The 17,179-nt window shown below is 37.8% G+C and overlaps 1 protein-coding gene and 1 pseudogene across 1 annotated transcript; both read right to left on the minus strand.

The window, feature by feature from the left end:
* Positions 1–860: 860 nt before the first annotated feature.
* Positions 861–2,454, minus strand: LOC118826060. The gene is made up of 6 exons (XM_036596949.1): positions 2,415–2,454; positions 1,964–2,305; positions 1,468–1,812; positions 1,230–1,331; positions 1,097–1,131; positions 861–980 (listed from the first exon to the last, which is right to left on the minus strand). The coding sequence occupies exons 1-6, from the start codon at positions 2,452–2,454 to the stop codon at positions 861–863; spliced, it is 984 nt and encodes a 327-aa protein (XP_036452842.1).
* Positions 2,455–9,814: 7,360 nt separating this feature from the next.
* Positions 9,815–11,317, minus strand: LOC118826061 (annotated as a pseudogene).
* Between the last annotated feature and the right edge of the window lie 5,862 nt (positions 11,318–17,179).

Below are 17,179 nucleotides of genomic sequence, written 5' to 3' on the forward strand. Positions count from 1 at the left end.
TTTCCATAAACCATCACTTATTTTATTAATCACACACAAAAACATACTTTCACAATCAATATGCAAATGAGTCTGTTGACTGATTATGAATGAAATCACTCTCAATTATACACATAATAAATTTATGAAAAAAAAATATATCGTTAAGGATATGTTATGTTGCAATATGCTGATAAAGGTTTATTCATTATACAAATGTTCTATCTTGAGGGTATAAAAATAGTTGTATATAATTATAATGAATATAGTACATTGTAACTACATAGTAATATTATGAATTGAGCCATTATTACTATTAATTCTATTATTTATTAATTTCATTAACATTAGCTTTTGCGTAGCAAAAACAAGCTATTTCCTTTTTCCATGTGAGTTCATGGATAAAAGACAAATAACTGATGTAAATTTATCTGACTGATTTCCTTACTCTTACATTAGAAAGTGAATGAAGCCATTTTGCACCCACACATCTCTGATCTACTGTCTTAAAACAGATCTCTATAGCATTATATAGACATATATGGGTGTCACATAGAAACAAGAGTGCACATTTAGATGTAGAAGCTTTGTTCTGGTTTTAAAAAAGTAATTAGCTGAACAATGTGTTAGATGAAAAAATCTGCTAGACCTACTAAATTAGCTAGCTAAATATCCCTAACAGCTACAGCATTTAGTCTTGTTTTATTCGGCTGAGAGCTACAGCCTGCGGTAGGTAACAAACAGGCTTACATTATCAGTTTACCTTGCTTTTAAACATGTTCTCATTCCAAACATTAGAAAAGTGAAGTTAGCTCTATCTGTATATGTTCCACTGTGGTGATAATTCCATTGTTGTGATGCTGTCTGTACCGCGTTTCTTATCATCTGTGTTTGACTTGTGAATACAGGACTTGACTCTCTGTGACTCTGGGTGGTCTGGAGGAGGGATGTTTCTTAGCAAACTTCAGGGCAGCATAGTTTAAAACTTCTGTGTCTTCAGCCTGAGATTCAGCAGAAATCATTACAATTCATTACAGACCAAATGAAGAACAGGCATTACAAGCACAGTAAAACCTCTGTAATCAGCCATATAAATGCAGATGATGGATGTAATTACCTGATCAGTGTGGCTTGGATGGCTGTTGGAAGCACCTTTAAAGAACAATAATGACCTTTATTGATATTTACATGTAAAAAGTGATATAAAGTTTGGTGAGATCAGCTTACAGTGGGTAAAAACAGAAACTAACCTTTTCGTTGATTCTTAAGTAAAACTCCTACCAGAACCATGATCACAATAACAGATATTACATTCAATGTTGTCAAAGTGGTAACAATCCAACTGTTATTTTCTGAAAAGATCAGAAATATGTACCTTGGGTTAGAATCAGATGTTATATTCTAAAGCAAGATTAAAAAAAAATAGAACTTTAGCCTGCAGAGAAATTAGAGAACAGAAGCTCTATCATATCACTATCTAAGTCTTACCTTTTACATTAACTTTAGTTTGATTTCCAAACACTATCCGCCCACATGCAGCCACAGCACAGTAGTAAGTTCCAGCATCAGAGAGGCTGAGGTTTCTCTTGGGGAGTTTGTAGACACAGCTCTGTGTAGGAGAATCAGTCTCAGAGCTTCTCTTACACTCATCACTCCTGTTTCCATGAGTGTAAATGATTCCTGGATGAGATTCTCCTGATCCATGTCTGATCCAGTACACACTGTGTTCTCCTGAACAGTCTGGAGTAAGAGATTGTACTGAACACTGGAGAGTAACAGACTCTTCAGTCTCAATCACTATTTCAGTCGGAGATCGATGGTCGATCGTCTCAGCTTTAAAATCAATTAGTAGAAACAGCAAACAGTCAGAAATAACACTAACAATGATCACTGTAAAACACAAATAAACATATATAATTTTGAACTGCAATAAAATAAATAGAATTAACAGTTACAGATATTAAAGTTAGAGAGAGCTGTTTACCTTGAAAAAACAAGCGAGTCGCAGATCCAAACTCTACAACATTCGCCTTTACTTTTCCACAGAAATATGTTGCTGCATCCTCTTCTTTCATTCCTTTTATACTGAGATCAAATGTTTCTTCATCCACAGTGAAGTGGCCATCATTAAAATCTGGTGTAAATCTGTACTTCTCTCTATCTCCAAACTGTCTCAATACAGGCTCTGGCACATTTCCTAAACTCTGTTTATACCAAGATAAATAATGAGTTTTCTTCTCTTTGACAATGTTTTCATCACACTTTATGACAACATTATTTCCACTCTTCACAGTTTGTACTTGAAGCCCAGAGACGTCATTTTTCACTGAAAAAGTATGTAAACGTTTAAAAAAAACGTTTTTTAGCATTGGTTGTAGTGTTAATATGGTATATTCTATATAGAAATTTATATAAACAAACTCAATGTCACTCACCTGTAGTAAATAGGCAAAGAGTGGTGATGAGTGTGATCATTGTTGCTGCTCAGACAATGAGACAGTGAAGTAATGAGGTCTGTTGAACTTGTTCGTTCAGTGGAAACACCAGCCCAGTGTCGTACCTGATTGGACATTTTGAAGATGAGCACTGCTGTTATTGGTCCAGTAGTTGAGAGGAAATACAGAAACATCATCCAGCTCTTTTTGCACAAAACTACATATCTCTCTTTTACATTTTCAATGTAGAGTGATGTACGCTAGAAATATATGTTGTAGAATGTTGTGGTACGTTAGCAAAATGACAGTAATTTGAAATGTTTAATGCAGTGGAGAAGTGAGTGCTAGTAATAAAGTTCTGTTTAATGTGATTGTTAAATAATTCTTTAAATTATTTCTATGCAGTACACCTCTGTCATCTTTATGCTTGAACAATTTTTGTATAAAAGGTTTTGCTGAAGTGCTTTTCACTAGTATTGCCGTGTGCTGCCTTTTGGTCAGTACTGTTTCAAACGAGAGGAAGAGTGTTAAGATTGATGTTAAGGCTGGTTTAACTTCATTTAAAGGGGGCATATTTGAAAATAAATGAAAGAATGGAGCAGGGTAACGGTTGTGGTCACTGTGCCATGCAGCAGAACACAGTATAGTAGAGACCACATGCAAGACTTTGTTAACATGGTTACAGTCAGAGTCAGATACAGTCACAAAATCATGAGCATGTGGTGAACAAACTTATCTTTACACAACATCATATACAAAAATGTTGTAATTCAAGCTTTTTTATGTGTTTGGTTTTCAGTAAGTTAATGTTAATTTCTATGAGTCTGGTAATTTCAACCTTAGTGTCAACATCTTTTACATTTCATAGCAGCTCTGAAGATAAAACATATACATTCAGGTAATATATTCTTTGTGCTCATTTTTATTGAGATGGTAGAAAGTGATCAAGATGATTTAGCCAACTGAAGGAACGCAATTGCTGATAGTTTTGCAGACCAGATGCATGTAATGCGCTGAAACTTGTGGGTGTGAGAAGGGGTAGTGTGTAGTGGGTGTAGAAGAAAGCAGCAGTAATGAGAAAGTTTCTGGCCTACCTCTATTTGGCTGTTTGAACAGCAGGCCTCACTAACAGGAAACACATATGCACATGTACATGTGAAGTTTAATGGAAAAAGAAAGAAGAGAATGTTACCAGCACATACGAGGAACATATTTCATTTAAACTGTCAATGGTGTTATTATCAGCTGCCAAACCTCTTCTTACTTCGTTCTTACAGGATAAAATGGTGGCTGTTTATAAAAATTTTAATCTGTTGTTTATGTTTTATTAAATATATCGGTCTGCCAGCTTTAGTTAACTTAAGCTGCTTTAGTTAACAGTGGTGTCAGTCCACATAAAATGTTTTTGTCACAGTTTTGCTGGTATATGGTCATGTGATACAGGAAATCTAGTCTAATACAGCTCCCCTGAATTTTTTCCTCACTTTTTGTTTTTTTTTAAATGTCCTGTCTACAAACTTTCATGTTCTTCTATTATCTATAGTTTTGCGGTGAGTTTACAATGAACTGGCAGAGAAAATAATGCTGTTGGTCTTTTCTGTTGAGAGATTTTTGAAAGTACTTTTTCTTCTGTATGATTTGAGTTGGGTGGGACTAAATTTGGTGCAGGTGATGTCAGATCTGCCAAAGTACCAATCAGAGTTAGCAATATATATACATCAGATACTTGTAGTCCTCCTCCTCACACCCTGACTGCTCTCCTGCTGCTCTGAGTCCCAGACTAAACTCACAGCAAATGGGTTATTTAAGCTTTTCGAACTTTAACAGTGCTTATTATGAAGGTGTATTAAACTGTTGGTGGTAACATAAGCACACACTGCTTCCTCCCTGCATTACCCACTTCCTTCTGCACTATAAGTGATTAACTTCATTTATGAGAGTGTGATAGATAGCGGTCCACCTTAAATGTAGAAATAAACAGCTAATACTTTAGATACTCCCCTAGCATCAAGACTCACAGTGCTTCCCTGCAATTGTACTTTACAGGCATGACGCCCAATGAGGCATGCAAGAGTTTTCTCTGCAAAATGACCATTCTGACTCAGGGATTGCTGTTGTTGCTAATGACCTTAATGGTAGAAATGTACAGGTATCAGCAAATGTATACGGTTTGAAGGCTGTGAGTGTAATATTTACTTTCTTTAGAGACTGACGCCTGTTAATATGAGCTCTTAATCAAGTAATCTGTTTTTTTAAGACTAAACAAAAAAAAAAAAAGACTTCATTAAACAGTAAAAAACTCTGCACAGCCTTTCAGGAATTCTAAATAATTTTACAGAAAAACTAGAAAGCCATATATAATCATTTCATCTTGAAATGCATGTACTTAGTGTAAATTTTATCCTTTACCTTATATACAGAAAGATGTGTAAATGTGCACTAGCAGAGCTTACTGTGATCATCTCAGAGCTCAAAATATGTTTTCCTCAGGTCATATTTTTGACTTGAGTTTTGTGTGTACAGATTATTTCCAGTAATATTGCCAGTTTAACTCAGATATATTTTTATGTTATGATTACAGATATACAAAAAGTAACTCAATTACTCAAGTAGTTTTTCAAACAACTTATTTACTCTTACTTTTACTTTAATACTTTTACTTGTACTCAAGTAAAGTATCACCACAGAAACAGTACCTTTACTGATGTAGGGATTTTCTCTTTCCATGCCTGTTTATAACCAAGACAACCCAAACCCAAATCACAAACCTAGCTTTGTCATAGCAAATGGCTAGTATCTTTCTTTCTGGATTAGTGTTTCTCCTGAGGTCTAACTCTACTGTACATCTAACTGTACTGTGAATCATGCTGTAACTGTTCAGTGTGGTGATGGTGTGCATGAGCATACAGGGAAGAAGTGAAGAAGAAGTGAAGCTCCTCGCTGAATGGTGCACTGCCAACAACCTCTCCCTCAACGTCAGCAAAACCAAGGAGCTGATTGTTGACTTCAGGCGGGGGAGCAGAGTGCATGCACCGCTGAGCATCGAGGGGACGACGGTGGAGAGAGTGAGCAGCTTCAAGTTCCTCGGGGTCCACATTTCTGAGGATCTCACCTGGTCACTGAACACATCCCACATCATCAGGAAAGCACAGCAACGGCTCCACTTCCTCCGACGGCTGAAGAGAGTCAACCTGCCACAACAGCTTCTCTGCAACTTCTACAGATCCACTGTGGAGAGCATTCTGAGTAGCTGCATCACAGTCTGGTACGGCAGTGCCACTGCTGCTGAACACAAGGCCCTGCAGAGAGTGGTGAAAACTGCCCAGCGCATCACCGCGGCTGCCCTCCCACCCATGCAGGACCTTTACAGCAAGAGATGTCTGAGGAAGGCCCTCTGCATCTCCTCCGACCCCACACACCCCAGCCATCCGCTGTTCCAGCCTCTGCCATCTGGAAGGAGGTACAGGAACATCAGAGCCAGAACCACCAGACTCAGAAACAGCTTTTTCCCCCGTGCTGTTAAACTGGTGTCACCAGCTACACTACCCTCAACCTGAACTCATACAGACTGACCTCTGTTCACACTACTTCACACCAACCTCAACCTGATTAACAGACTGACCTCTGTCCTCCCCCTACTATCCCTCAGATCGCCATCAGCTCAGAGACTGTATGCACCATGCACTTTAACCCATAGTTTGTTGCTCCCTGCCCTCTACATACCCTATTGCACCTACTGTTATATTAACAGTGTTAAAGTACCAGCACACCTACTGCAGTGTATATACTTGTATTTATTTTCTGTATTTATTGTTCTATGTCCCTGCACTATGTCCTGTCTTGCACTATGTTGTCTGTAATTGCACTGGAGATCTAGCCTAAAAGTGTTTCATTGTACTGTACAACCCTGTTTCAGTATAATGACAATAAAGTTGAATTGAATTGAATTGAGTACTGTACTTGTTTACAGCCTTGTGTAAATCTCTCTTAGGCTATACTGGTTCTCATATAAAACAGAGTCTGTTCTCTTATGTTTGGAATTAGAGACATTCTGAGTGGAATGAATGGAAAAGAAATGCTACAGCTCAAAGCAACCTTTAGTTTTATGTTTAGGCACTCAATCACACTGTCTAATACAAACACAATTCCAATAAACTTGCATCACTAAGTAATGTGAATAAAAGCAGATAGCAGTGATTTTATAAATATATTTTGATCTGTAGAGAAACAATAAATTTTTTTATTTTTTTCATTTTTTTGTAAACATGCACTGAAATTGATGTCTGCAACACGTTCCAAAAAATGCCATGGGACAATTTAAGACTTAGAACATTGTGAAATGTCCAGAAAGCATCCTAAACAAATTATGCAATCATTCTTGGGGCCAGAAAAAAAAACTTTTAGGAAAAAGGAGAGCTCAAGGCTTGATGCAAAAAATGTGTCTGCAAAAAATTGAGTGATTACAGGAGTTTTAGGTATTTCACTCTCTACAGTGCTGAATAACATCAAAAGATTCATGGAATCCAGAGAAATCTCTGTGTGTAAAAGTCAGAAAACTTGAATGCCCATATCCTTCAGTCCCTCCGATGGCACTGCATTAATCCCTTAAATGGCCAGGTCCACCTGCAGGTCCAAAGTTTCACTACACACTTCTATAAGCTAACAAAAACTCCACCAGTTTGCATTATAGTCCATGTAGTTACTGAATAATAAGCCTTAGTATGTCATAAGACTGGGATTCTAAGGGGCTAAAACCATTATATTATATTCTATGATGGATATCACTGGATGGGCTCAAGTTAAGACTGTACAATGCACAGTGAAAGTCATATGCTAACTGTCTGGGTGTAAGCTGATCTGAAATGGACTGATGCACAGTGGAAACGTGCACATGTTCTCCTGTTTTCTCTTTTTCATTTTGTATGAGGATCTGACACCACTTAGCATGGCAAATATACACAAATTGGCAAATACTTTCTCACAGCACTGTAACAAAGGTGGGTTTGACATAAAAAGGGCATGCACATAAAACCTCCAGTCCCTTCTAAGGGGACCCTGAGACCCTGACAACCCTGTTAGAATATATGATCCATTAGCAAGATATTTTACATCAAAATCTGCCTGACTGTGCCAGGAGGTTAACACTGGATTACGCATGAATCTTTTCTCAGAACATTGAGCCAAGGCACACCTCCAAATCCACAGTCAACGACAGAATCTAGCCTTTGCAGAATCAAGCCTTCTCAGTCCTCTGAGCTAAACCCCAGTGACAACCTCTGAGAAGACCCGAAGAAGCAGATGTACATGCAAGTAGCCCAACTCTGAGCAACTTGGTCAGATTTTGGATGGAGGAATGGCCCGAGGTCCCTTGTGTCCTACCTCATCCAGCGCTATAAAAGAAGGTGTATAATTATGACGTATGTTTTTTTCTCTTATGTAAAGATATCTCATATTTTCAGTGTAAGTAAGAAACTGATAGCATTTTGCTTTGGTCATCTCTTTTCCTCATCTTTACAAAAGGTGTCAGACTGGAAGTAATTTTACTCAGTACTGTAGCTGACTAGTCTATTACAGTTAAGCACACATGTTAAACTGGTTTTGCAAATACAAATAGAATGGAATGAAAAAAAAATCACCACAATTATACAGCAACATGGAGTATATGATATCAAAATCCGACAGCAATTCTGTGTCAGTGTACACTAGAGTCAATATTTGCTCAGACAGGAAAGGGTTAATAAGTCTGCTGCAGCCATTGTAGAGCTCTTTCCCACTGCACAATGGCCACACCCACTTCACTGCCCCTCCACTGAGACAGCCAGTAAGATCAAAATCAACACCCTGTAACGAGGCAGAATAACTCAGACGCTCGCAATTAAAAGAGAGAATGAGGCTTTACTGTTAGAGTCATAATCCAAAAACGTGGTCAAAGGACAGACAAAGGTCGAATCCAACAAAAACAAAACACACAAAAAGACAAACATAACCTGGCAAACAAAGTCCAAAGGGCAAAAGTCAAAATAGCAAACAGAGTTAAAACCGGAAAAATCACAATAGTCAGAAGAAAACCGCTCAGTAGCTCTTGTAACAAGTAGCAATACCTCAAACTGAACTAGTCTACAAGCCCAGGCTTTATACTAAGCTAATCATACTAGAACAGGTGTAACAAGTTAGTATTCAGGTGATAGAGAGCGGTGATTGGAATGAGATGGAGGGCTGAGGGTCATGTGATCCCCCTAGGGATTCTGGGAAATGGGGTTCCTAGTGGCCTCTGAGCCCGAGGGATGTAAAGACACACCCAGAAAATGATCTTCTCTTCATGTTGAGTAAATGACAGGGTAGTTGCTTTATACCCTACTGTTGTCCTTCACAGATCACAGAGAAATATAATAAAGTAAATAAAACCAGTAAAATGAAACCTCTTTAAAAAGAATGATCTGCTGACCTGCAATGTTAGGGTTAATATCCTCCAGCAACATCATTACCCACTAGACTTTATAGATAAGACTCATTCCAAAATTTCAGCAGAGTCAGGTACCATGTTTGTGAATAATACAGGCATGAAATATACAAAAGTCGTTAAAAGTAATAGTTAAAAGTAATAATGATTGAAAAATGAGGCAACTGTGTCCCCATATTTCAAAAGAAACATACTGTGGCCTCCGCCACAGGCTTTTCAAGGGGAGCTCTTACGGTGTGTCATGCAAAGTTAAGCTGAGTGTGGTTGAGTGAATGTGTGAGTGAGTGTGGTTGTAGTGGTCACTGTGAGAGGATGTTGAATGGCTGTAGGTGATCTTTACTGCTACTTTCCCTGCAGTTCAGAGATCTTGTGTGCTTTGTTCGATAAAAGAGCATTTTCCTTGAGCAGAAAAATGGCATGCTCTGGTGCTCATGTACCAATGCTACAATATTATGAATATTCTTAGTGGGAAAGCTTCAATCAAAGGACTTGATGGCTTTTACATACTTTACACTGACATCCAGTGCTAATGAAAGTCAAACAAAATAAGTATTGTGTATTACTCAATTTTACTTATAATTAAACATAAACACAATACATTTTTCTTTTTTTTATGCAAGAAACAAATGATTTTATTGAAAATATTCGCAAAAATTAAAAAAGGGGCACAATTTTGCAGTTGATGTACAAATGATACACTACACATAGATTAAATGAGTCTTAATTATGCTACATTGGTCACATGTAGCTGTGCCTGACTGAAGAAGCTGTGACTCACAGCAATTATTTCTTTGCAGTTGGATCTTTTTAGTCTGCACCATTTCCCATCAGCTATATTCTACTCGTGAAAACAGGTCTTGACTTTCCTTCACTCTCTTAGCAAAACTCAGGACAGCATTGAAGATATCTGTGTGATCAGCCTGAGAGAAAACAAGAGTCATTACAATCCGTTACTGGCTGTACAGAGAGCAGATGTTACAAGAAGAGTAAAAACAATATCAATTTTTAATTTACAGATATATAGCTACAATTATAGCAATAACAGTACAGATTCTAGAAAAAAATATGCTTTTATGTGAAATAATATAAACACAGATAATAGATATGATTACCTGATCAGTGTGGCTTGAATGGCTATTGGAAGCACCTTTCAAAAGAAATAATGTGATTTAATATTTGGTGAAATGAATGTAAATTAATTCTAAAAAGAAAAAAACTAACCATTTTGTTGACTCTTAAGTAGAACTCCAATCAGAGTCATGATCACAATAAGAGATATTACATTCAGTGTTATCGAGATGATGAAAATCCAACTGCTATTTTCTGAAATGACAGAAAATGTATACGCTAGATTAGAATCAGATGATAAACAAGAGTTTCTTCTAGTAAAGAGATGTGAAAATTCACCATGCAGAGAAATTTCATTACAGAACAGAAGTTCTATTTTATCAAAAGTCTCACCTTGTACAGTAACTTTAGTTAGATCTCCAAACAGTATCTGTCCACATGCAGCCACAGCACAGTAGTGAGTTCCAGCATCAGAGAGGCTGAGGTTTCTCTTGGGGAGTTTGTAGACACAGCTCTGTGTAGGAGAATCAGTCTCAGAGCTTTTCTTACACTCATCACTCCTGTTTCCATGAGTGTAAATGATTCCTGGACGAGATTCTCCTGATCCATGTCTGAGCCAGTACACACTGTGTTCTCCTGAACAGTTTGAACTAAGAGATTGTACTGAACACTGGAGAGTAACAGACTCTCCGGTCTTGATCACCATTTCAGTCACAGGATGGTGGATCTTCTCAGCTTTAAAATAAATTATTAAAAATAACAAACAGACAGAAATAATACTAACAAGAATGCGTAGTGTGAAACAGAAATCGACATAATATTTTGAAATGGAATTAAATAAATGGAATTAGACGTTACAGATATTACAGTAAAGTTAGAGAGAGCTGTTTACCTTGAAAAAGTAAAAGAGTCCCAGATCCAAACTCTACAGCATTCTGCTTTACTTTTCCACAGAAATATAGTCCTGTATCCTCTTCCTTTATTCCATTAATATTGAGACCAAATGCTTCTTCATCCAGAGTTAAACGTCCATCGCTAAACCCTGGTGTAAATCTGGGTTTCTTTTCATCCCCAAATGATCTCACAACATACTCTGGCACTTTTCCTAAACTCTGTTTATACCAAGCTAAAAGATTTTTATGATCTTTGTCCATGATCTGGTCACATTTTATGGTAACATTACTTCCACTCCTCACAGTTGTACCTGAACCTCAGAGATGTCAGTGTTCACTGAAAAAAAGTGTGCAATACTTTCATTAGCAGTAGATATATAACATTATAAATGCATTATAGCTTTATAACTATAGAAATATAGCATTAGAAAATGTCACTGACCTGTTGTAAGCAGGCAAAGAGCAATGATGAGTGTGATCATTGTTGCTGCTCAGACAATGAGACAGCGAAGTGATGAGGTCTGTTTAATTTCAGTGGAAAAACCCGTGTCATACCTGATTGGACATTTTGAAAGTGAGCGCAATTTTCATTGGTCTAATAGTTGTGAGGAAATACATAAACATCATCAAGCTCTTTCCACACAAAGCCACATGTCTATCTTACATCTTTACATCTTTACTATAGAGTGATTCTCACTAGAAATATATGTAGTTATAGAATAAGGTGGTATGTTAACAAAATGACAATAGTTGAAAACCTTTCATGCAGTGAAGAAGCGAAGGCTAGCAGGAAGTTGCTGTTCATTCTGATTGTGTAACAGGTTCAGCCTTTAAAGCTATACGCATGTCACACGCTTCTGTCAAGCCTTTTTGCATGGACATCTTTTATCTGAAACACTTGCTGACGTGTTTCACTGGTATTGACATGCACTGCAATGTGGTCAGTATTGCTTTACACCAGAGAGGTTTATCTTACTTCAAGGAAGTATATTTTTTTTCAGTTACATACATCTCCCAGTGCTCTTTGAAGGACAATTGAGTAGATTATAAAACATCACTACCTGATCAGGACTGTAATGGTTGAAACGTTGCTATGATAAATGAGGGAGCGTTGTTAAAACAGTGTGAGAACATTAATCTTTATTCTTCTATAAAACAAATAATACTTTAATTCAGTCTTTGCATGATGTGTTTTACTCTGTCATTTACTCAACTGTGAATAAAAGGTCAGTTTTTGGCTGGTCATTATATATGATAATGATCACTGTTCTGGTTGTCGGTCTCAGTGGAAGCGGTGGGGTAAAGGGTGCTGTTACTCTCCATGTAGGAGAGCTCAGCTTCCAGGCCTGTGGAGATAACCGTTTACCCTCATCTAAAGCTCTGAATTCAGTTCATGAAGGCCTTGCTAATTAGAGATAGGCTGAATCGGGCATGGTTAGTGAGGCAGTGGGCTGAAGTCTGCTGTGTTTTGGCCTTTGAGGACTGACGCCTGACACATGGTATAGAGCAGAGGTCTTTAATTAAAGTTCAATAAGGTCCAGTCAAAGAAAATTTCCTCAGCTAAAGGTCCGGAACATCATAATGTCTATGATTCAGTGCCATATACTGTATACCGAAGTAGTAGTTATATCAACATCTTATGTAGTCAACAACTGAATGTTGAATCAAATAAAGTACAATTCAGTAATATTTCAACACTATTTATTGTCAGTTTTCTCTTTTTAGAGCACACCATGTAAAATAATCTAGCTCACTTTCTTCTCCAACTGCTGTGTCTTGTTTCGTCCCTCCCCTGTGTGTGCGCCACTCACTCGTGTCTCAGTATTCATCGTAATGCACAGATCTGATTGGCTGAGTAGTGTCACGTGTGATTTTTACAACGCATGCGTTTGGTCTGCGAGTTTCCCGGGCCGCTAAAGCCGTACAGTAAATGTTAGAAAAGTTACACCGATTAAAATACGACCAACCGGCCAAAAATAAATAATTCTCCTTACTTTATCGGTTATAGGCCCGGGTCCGCATAGGACAACGTCTGGGTCCAGACTCGGACCGCGGTCCACTTATTAGTGACCTCTGGTATAGAAAGATCACATACATGTTTTCAGAGGTGTAAGTAACGAATTACATTTACTCTCATTACTGTAATCAAACAACAGCAGCTCCGACAGGAAAAACACTACAGAAATGTCCAGTTTAGTGAAGAAGGACAGAGGAGAACTGATCCAGCGCACATGAGAAACAGACGGCGTCCAAATGGTCATCGGTATTCATTTTCACATGGACCAAAGAAAACGGCGTTATTATCAGCAGCCAAACACGAAACCTACTGAGATCTGCTTTCACAGCTCGACTCCAGCCTGAGGCACCATTAGCCGAGCTAGCTGATCCGAGCTCAACAGGTACCGTGTTTACAGGTTTCTTCTGTCTTTTATAATGATTCTGTTTATTAAATCTGTGTAATGAATCTGTGTATATTTTATTACAAGTCTCTGTCAGCTGCTTTAGTTAACAGGTGTCGCCCACAGCCCACAGTTCACCGTTTAAAATACAGCCTAATTTTGGAGATGGAAACGGTCATGAACAGCTGTGATAAAAGAAATATGTTTAATACAGGATCTTCATCAGCTCTGGACAGTGATTCAGTCGTGCTGCCGTTATTTAGGCTGATTGGCCTAAACTGATCCCTCCTCACCTTCCTGTTCTCTCTCTCTCTCTCTCTCTCTCTCTCTCTCTCTCTCTCTCTCTCTCTCTCTGTCTCTGTCTGTCTGTCTGTCTGTCTCTCTTCCGCTCTCTGGGCAGCAGGACTCTCACTAAAATTACATTATTAATTAAGCAATCTACTCGTAATTTTGACTCAGTTTTTTTCTCTTAAATGAAATTAAACAGTAACGACCTCTACACAGTCTTTCATGGATTCTAAAATACTTTATGGAAACAGATAAACTAGGACGTCTTATATAATCATCTAAGCATGAAATGCATGCAGTTGTAATGTAAGCCTTGTTCCTTGTTCACAGAAAGGTGTGTAGATGTGCACTAGCACAGCATACTGTGATCTCAGATGTGGTCTCAGCTCTCAGAACCTTTTTTCCCACATATTATCATATTTTTCTTTAGTGTTTTTCTGTACAGATTATTTCCAATGATGTAGCCGAGTCAGCTCAGAAATACGTTCAGGTTGTGACAGCGGAAATACGAAAAAGTAACTAAGTAACTCGGTACTTAAGTAGTTTTTTGCTGAACTACTCATTTACTCTTCCTTGAGTAATTTTATTTACTAATACTTTTACTTGTACTTGAGTAAGTTATCACTACAGTAACAGTACTTGTGCTAGAGTAGGGATTTTCAGTACTCTTTACACCCCTGCATGTTTTAAGCATTGTTTTGATGAGAGACAGATATAGTCACAAAATCATGAGCACTTGCCAACCAAACTTGCCATTACACAGCAATATTTGTAGAAACCTTGGAATATGCTTTGTATGTAGCTCCTCTACAGTAATGCTAACTTCTGCTAGCCTGGTAGTGAGTTTGCATTGTTGTGTTAGCATTAAGCTAACAGTGGTTAACATTGCATTTTATTACGGCTCTTGATATTTAGCAAGATATTTGAAGCTCAAAATACATTTAAGGAACATTTTTTCTGGTTCCATCAGTAAGGATTAAAAATCCACATTATTATTATTATTATTATTATTATTATTATTATTACTGATGACTCCTATTACCATACCTATAGTGATGACAAATTATGGTCCAATTAACTCATAAAAAAGCCTGTTACACAAAAGAGCTGGCTGAATCAGTCACTGAGAGAAAGGTGATGTTTTCCACATGTAACATTTCTTCACTGTTTTACTCTTTTGTTTCTTTAGGGACGTCTGTGTGTAAAATGGCAGCTGAGACGGTAAAAGTATGAAGGCTGGGTGAGTGGGAGTGGCTGTGCAGAGGGGCTGGACGTTTACCTTGATCTTACTGAACAGGAAACTCTTACAGCCTGTAGAATCACAAAGTAAATACACCAAAATAGCTGAGACTTCACATTTTAACAGTTGATACAATGACAAAAAAAAACAAACAAAAAAACATGAGTACAACTGAGGCGATTGTAAGGCCTCTTGCTATCTTAACTTATATATTAGCTATATTTTATATTAAGTAAACTGATGAATTTGCGTACAATTGTTAAGCCTCTGGGGTCAACGAACGCACCAGCATATCAAATTAGATGTTTCTCTGTGTTTCTAATAATATCTTTGTGATAATACTGCAAAGAAATGCGGTTCCTGAATCTGTAGAGTCTGCCTTTTCATCACATCACGAGATTGTATGTGACTCACATCCAGAGTTATTAGCCAATGGAGACATGTTGAGACACACGCCATCTGCCTCTCGGTGCGTCTAACTGGTAGATTCTTGTGTCCGTCATCTGCCTCTCGCCTGTAATTGGTGGATTTTTGTGTCTATATTTTGCATGTAAATGGACACTCAGGAAATCATTAAGGACTCATCATGTTTAAACACTTTATTTTTCATTCAGTGGCCTCAGACATGGATAAGAGTGGTGTGTAAAAAGTCCTTGGTCGCTGAAGTTGCTGCAGCAGTTTTGGAAATTATAGATGAGCAGAACACTTAACTACTATTTTATTCATACATTCCACTACTTTTCTGAGCCAAAAACTTTGAAAAACCCATTTCAAGCCCATAAACAATTCGTCCATAAGAGTAAAGCTATGTTTTCATAAGCGATATTGAGAATTTCTAAACCAGATTTCATTTTTTCAGTATTCTGGCCCAATTATCTCTTTAAACGGTGCTCCAGGTCAAAAGGGCCTCACTACAGAGAGAGCTGAGATTGTTCCGAACATTTTGATATGTGATATATGGGTATCATGTCGTATGAAAGTATCTTTAAATGCAAATTTAAGAACGTGCAAAAATCAAGAAAATGCCCTCAGATCCCAGAGAGTTCCCAGGGAGTTCATTCAAACAGTAACTTGTTCAAGAAGATTTACAGTCTTGTAGCTCTGTAGAAATGTGAAGTAAAAATACAGCATCTGCATCTCCAGTTAATCAGCATTATGAGTAACAACAACAATGTAAACATTTGTTCCGCTGATTCTTTTTACAACAGATCATTTTTTCAGCTCATTTTTTTATGGAGATGGTAGAAAGTGATCAAGATGACCACATGGCCACACGGTGAGCAGCTAGATCCCATTGTTTTGAAAGAAATGTGTCCCAAAGTCTGAAAATCAGTGTGTAACATTAAAAATGTTTACTACCAAAACACTTTTTCTGCAAATAAGTAAACTTTTTGTGTTTTAATGAAAAATATTATGAGTTTATGTGTACTACTGTTACAAGCAGTGTCTGTTAGTCATGTTCTGGCTAGTTATTGTCTTTGAGCTCAAAATTTGCTAAAATTGTCACTACCGAAACAGTCACTACTGAAACATTTGGTAAAGTTTCAGTAGTGTTATGACTCTTTCGTTGGTGACAGTGAGCATTTGGCAGTCGACTCAGAGACTGAAAGTATAGCTCTTAGAATACACAAGAAAAAAGAACAGACCAGGGCAAAACATGTATAGGGGTTTAGTCACTGCATCTGGCAATAAACAGTATCTCATCATAAACAAGCATAAAGTTGAACAGTGTAGGCTCTCTATACAGCGTTCTGCTGGAGCCGTTGTCGAGCTCTCCAACAAGGCACAATGACCACATCCCCTACTCCGCCCCCTCCACAGAGACAGCCAATGAGAGGTCATAAGCATACAAGCACCTAGAAAATTACTTTTATTTCACAAGAGGAGAAAATGACAAGGTAAAACACATCATATAAAGTCTAAATGAGTATACGATATCAAAATCACACAGCAATTCTGTGTCAGTGTGCACTAGAGTCAATATTTGCTCAGACAGGAAAGGGTTAAAAAGTCTGCCGCAGCCATTGTAGAGCTCTTTCCCACTGCACAATGGCCACACCAACTTCACCGCCCCTCCACTGAGACAGCCAGTAAGATCAAAATCAACACCCTGTAACGAGGCAGAATAACTCAGACGCTCGCGATTAAAAAGAGAGAATGAGGCTTGAATGATGATAGAGTCGTGATCCAAAAACATGGTCAAAGAACTGGCAAAGGTCGAATCCAACCAAGACAAAAGACACAAAAAGACAATCACAACCTAGCAAACAAAGTCCAAAGGGCAAAAGTCAAAATAACAAACAGAGTTAAAACCGGAAAAATCACAATAGTCAGAAGAAAACCGCTCAGTAGCTCTTGTAACAAGTAGCAATACCTCAAACTGAAATAGTCTAAAAGCCCAGGCTTTATACTAAGCT

The sequence above is a fragment of the Colossoma macropomum genome, unplaced genomic scaffold, assembly GCF_904425465.1.
Source record: "Colossoma macropomum unplaced genomic scaffold, Colossoma_macropomum, whole genome shotgun sequence".
In the NCBI taxonomy this organism is placed as follows: domain Eukaryota; kingdom Metazoa; phylum Chordata; class Actinopteri; order Characiformes; family Serrasalmidae; genus Colossoma; species Colossoma macropomum.

Coding starts and splice junctions, on each gene's coding strand:
- LOC118826060 (XM_036596949.1), bottom strand. CDS start 2,454: ATGATCACACTCATCACCACTCTTTGCCTATTTACTACAG. Junction 1,813..1,963: donor GACTCGCTTGTTTTTTCAAG/GTAAACAGCTCT, acceptor TTGATTTTAAAG/CTGAGACGATCGACCATCGA. Junction 981..1,096: donor ATCCAAGCCACACTGATCAG/GTAATTACATCC, acceptor GCTGAATCTCAG/GCTGAAGACACAGAAGTTTT.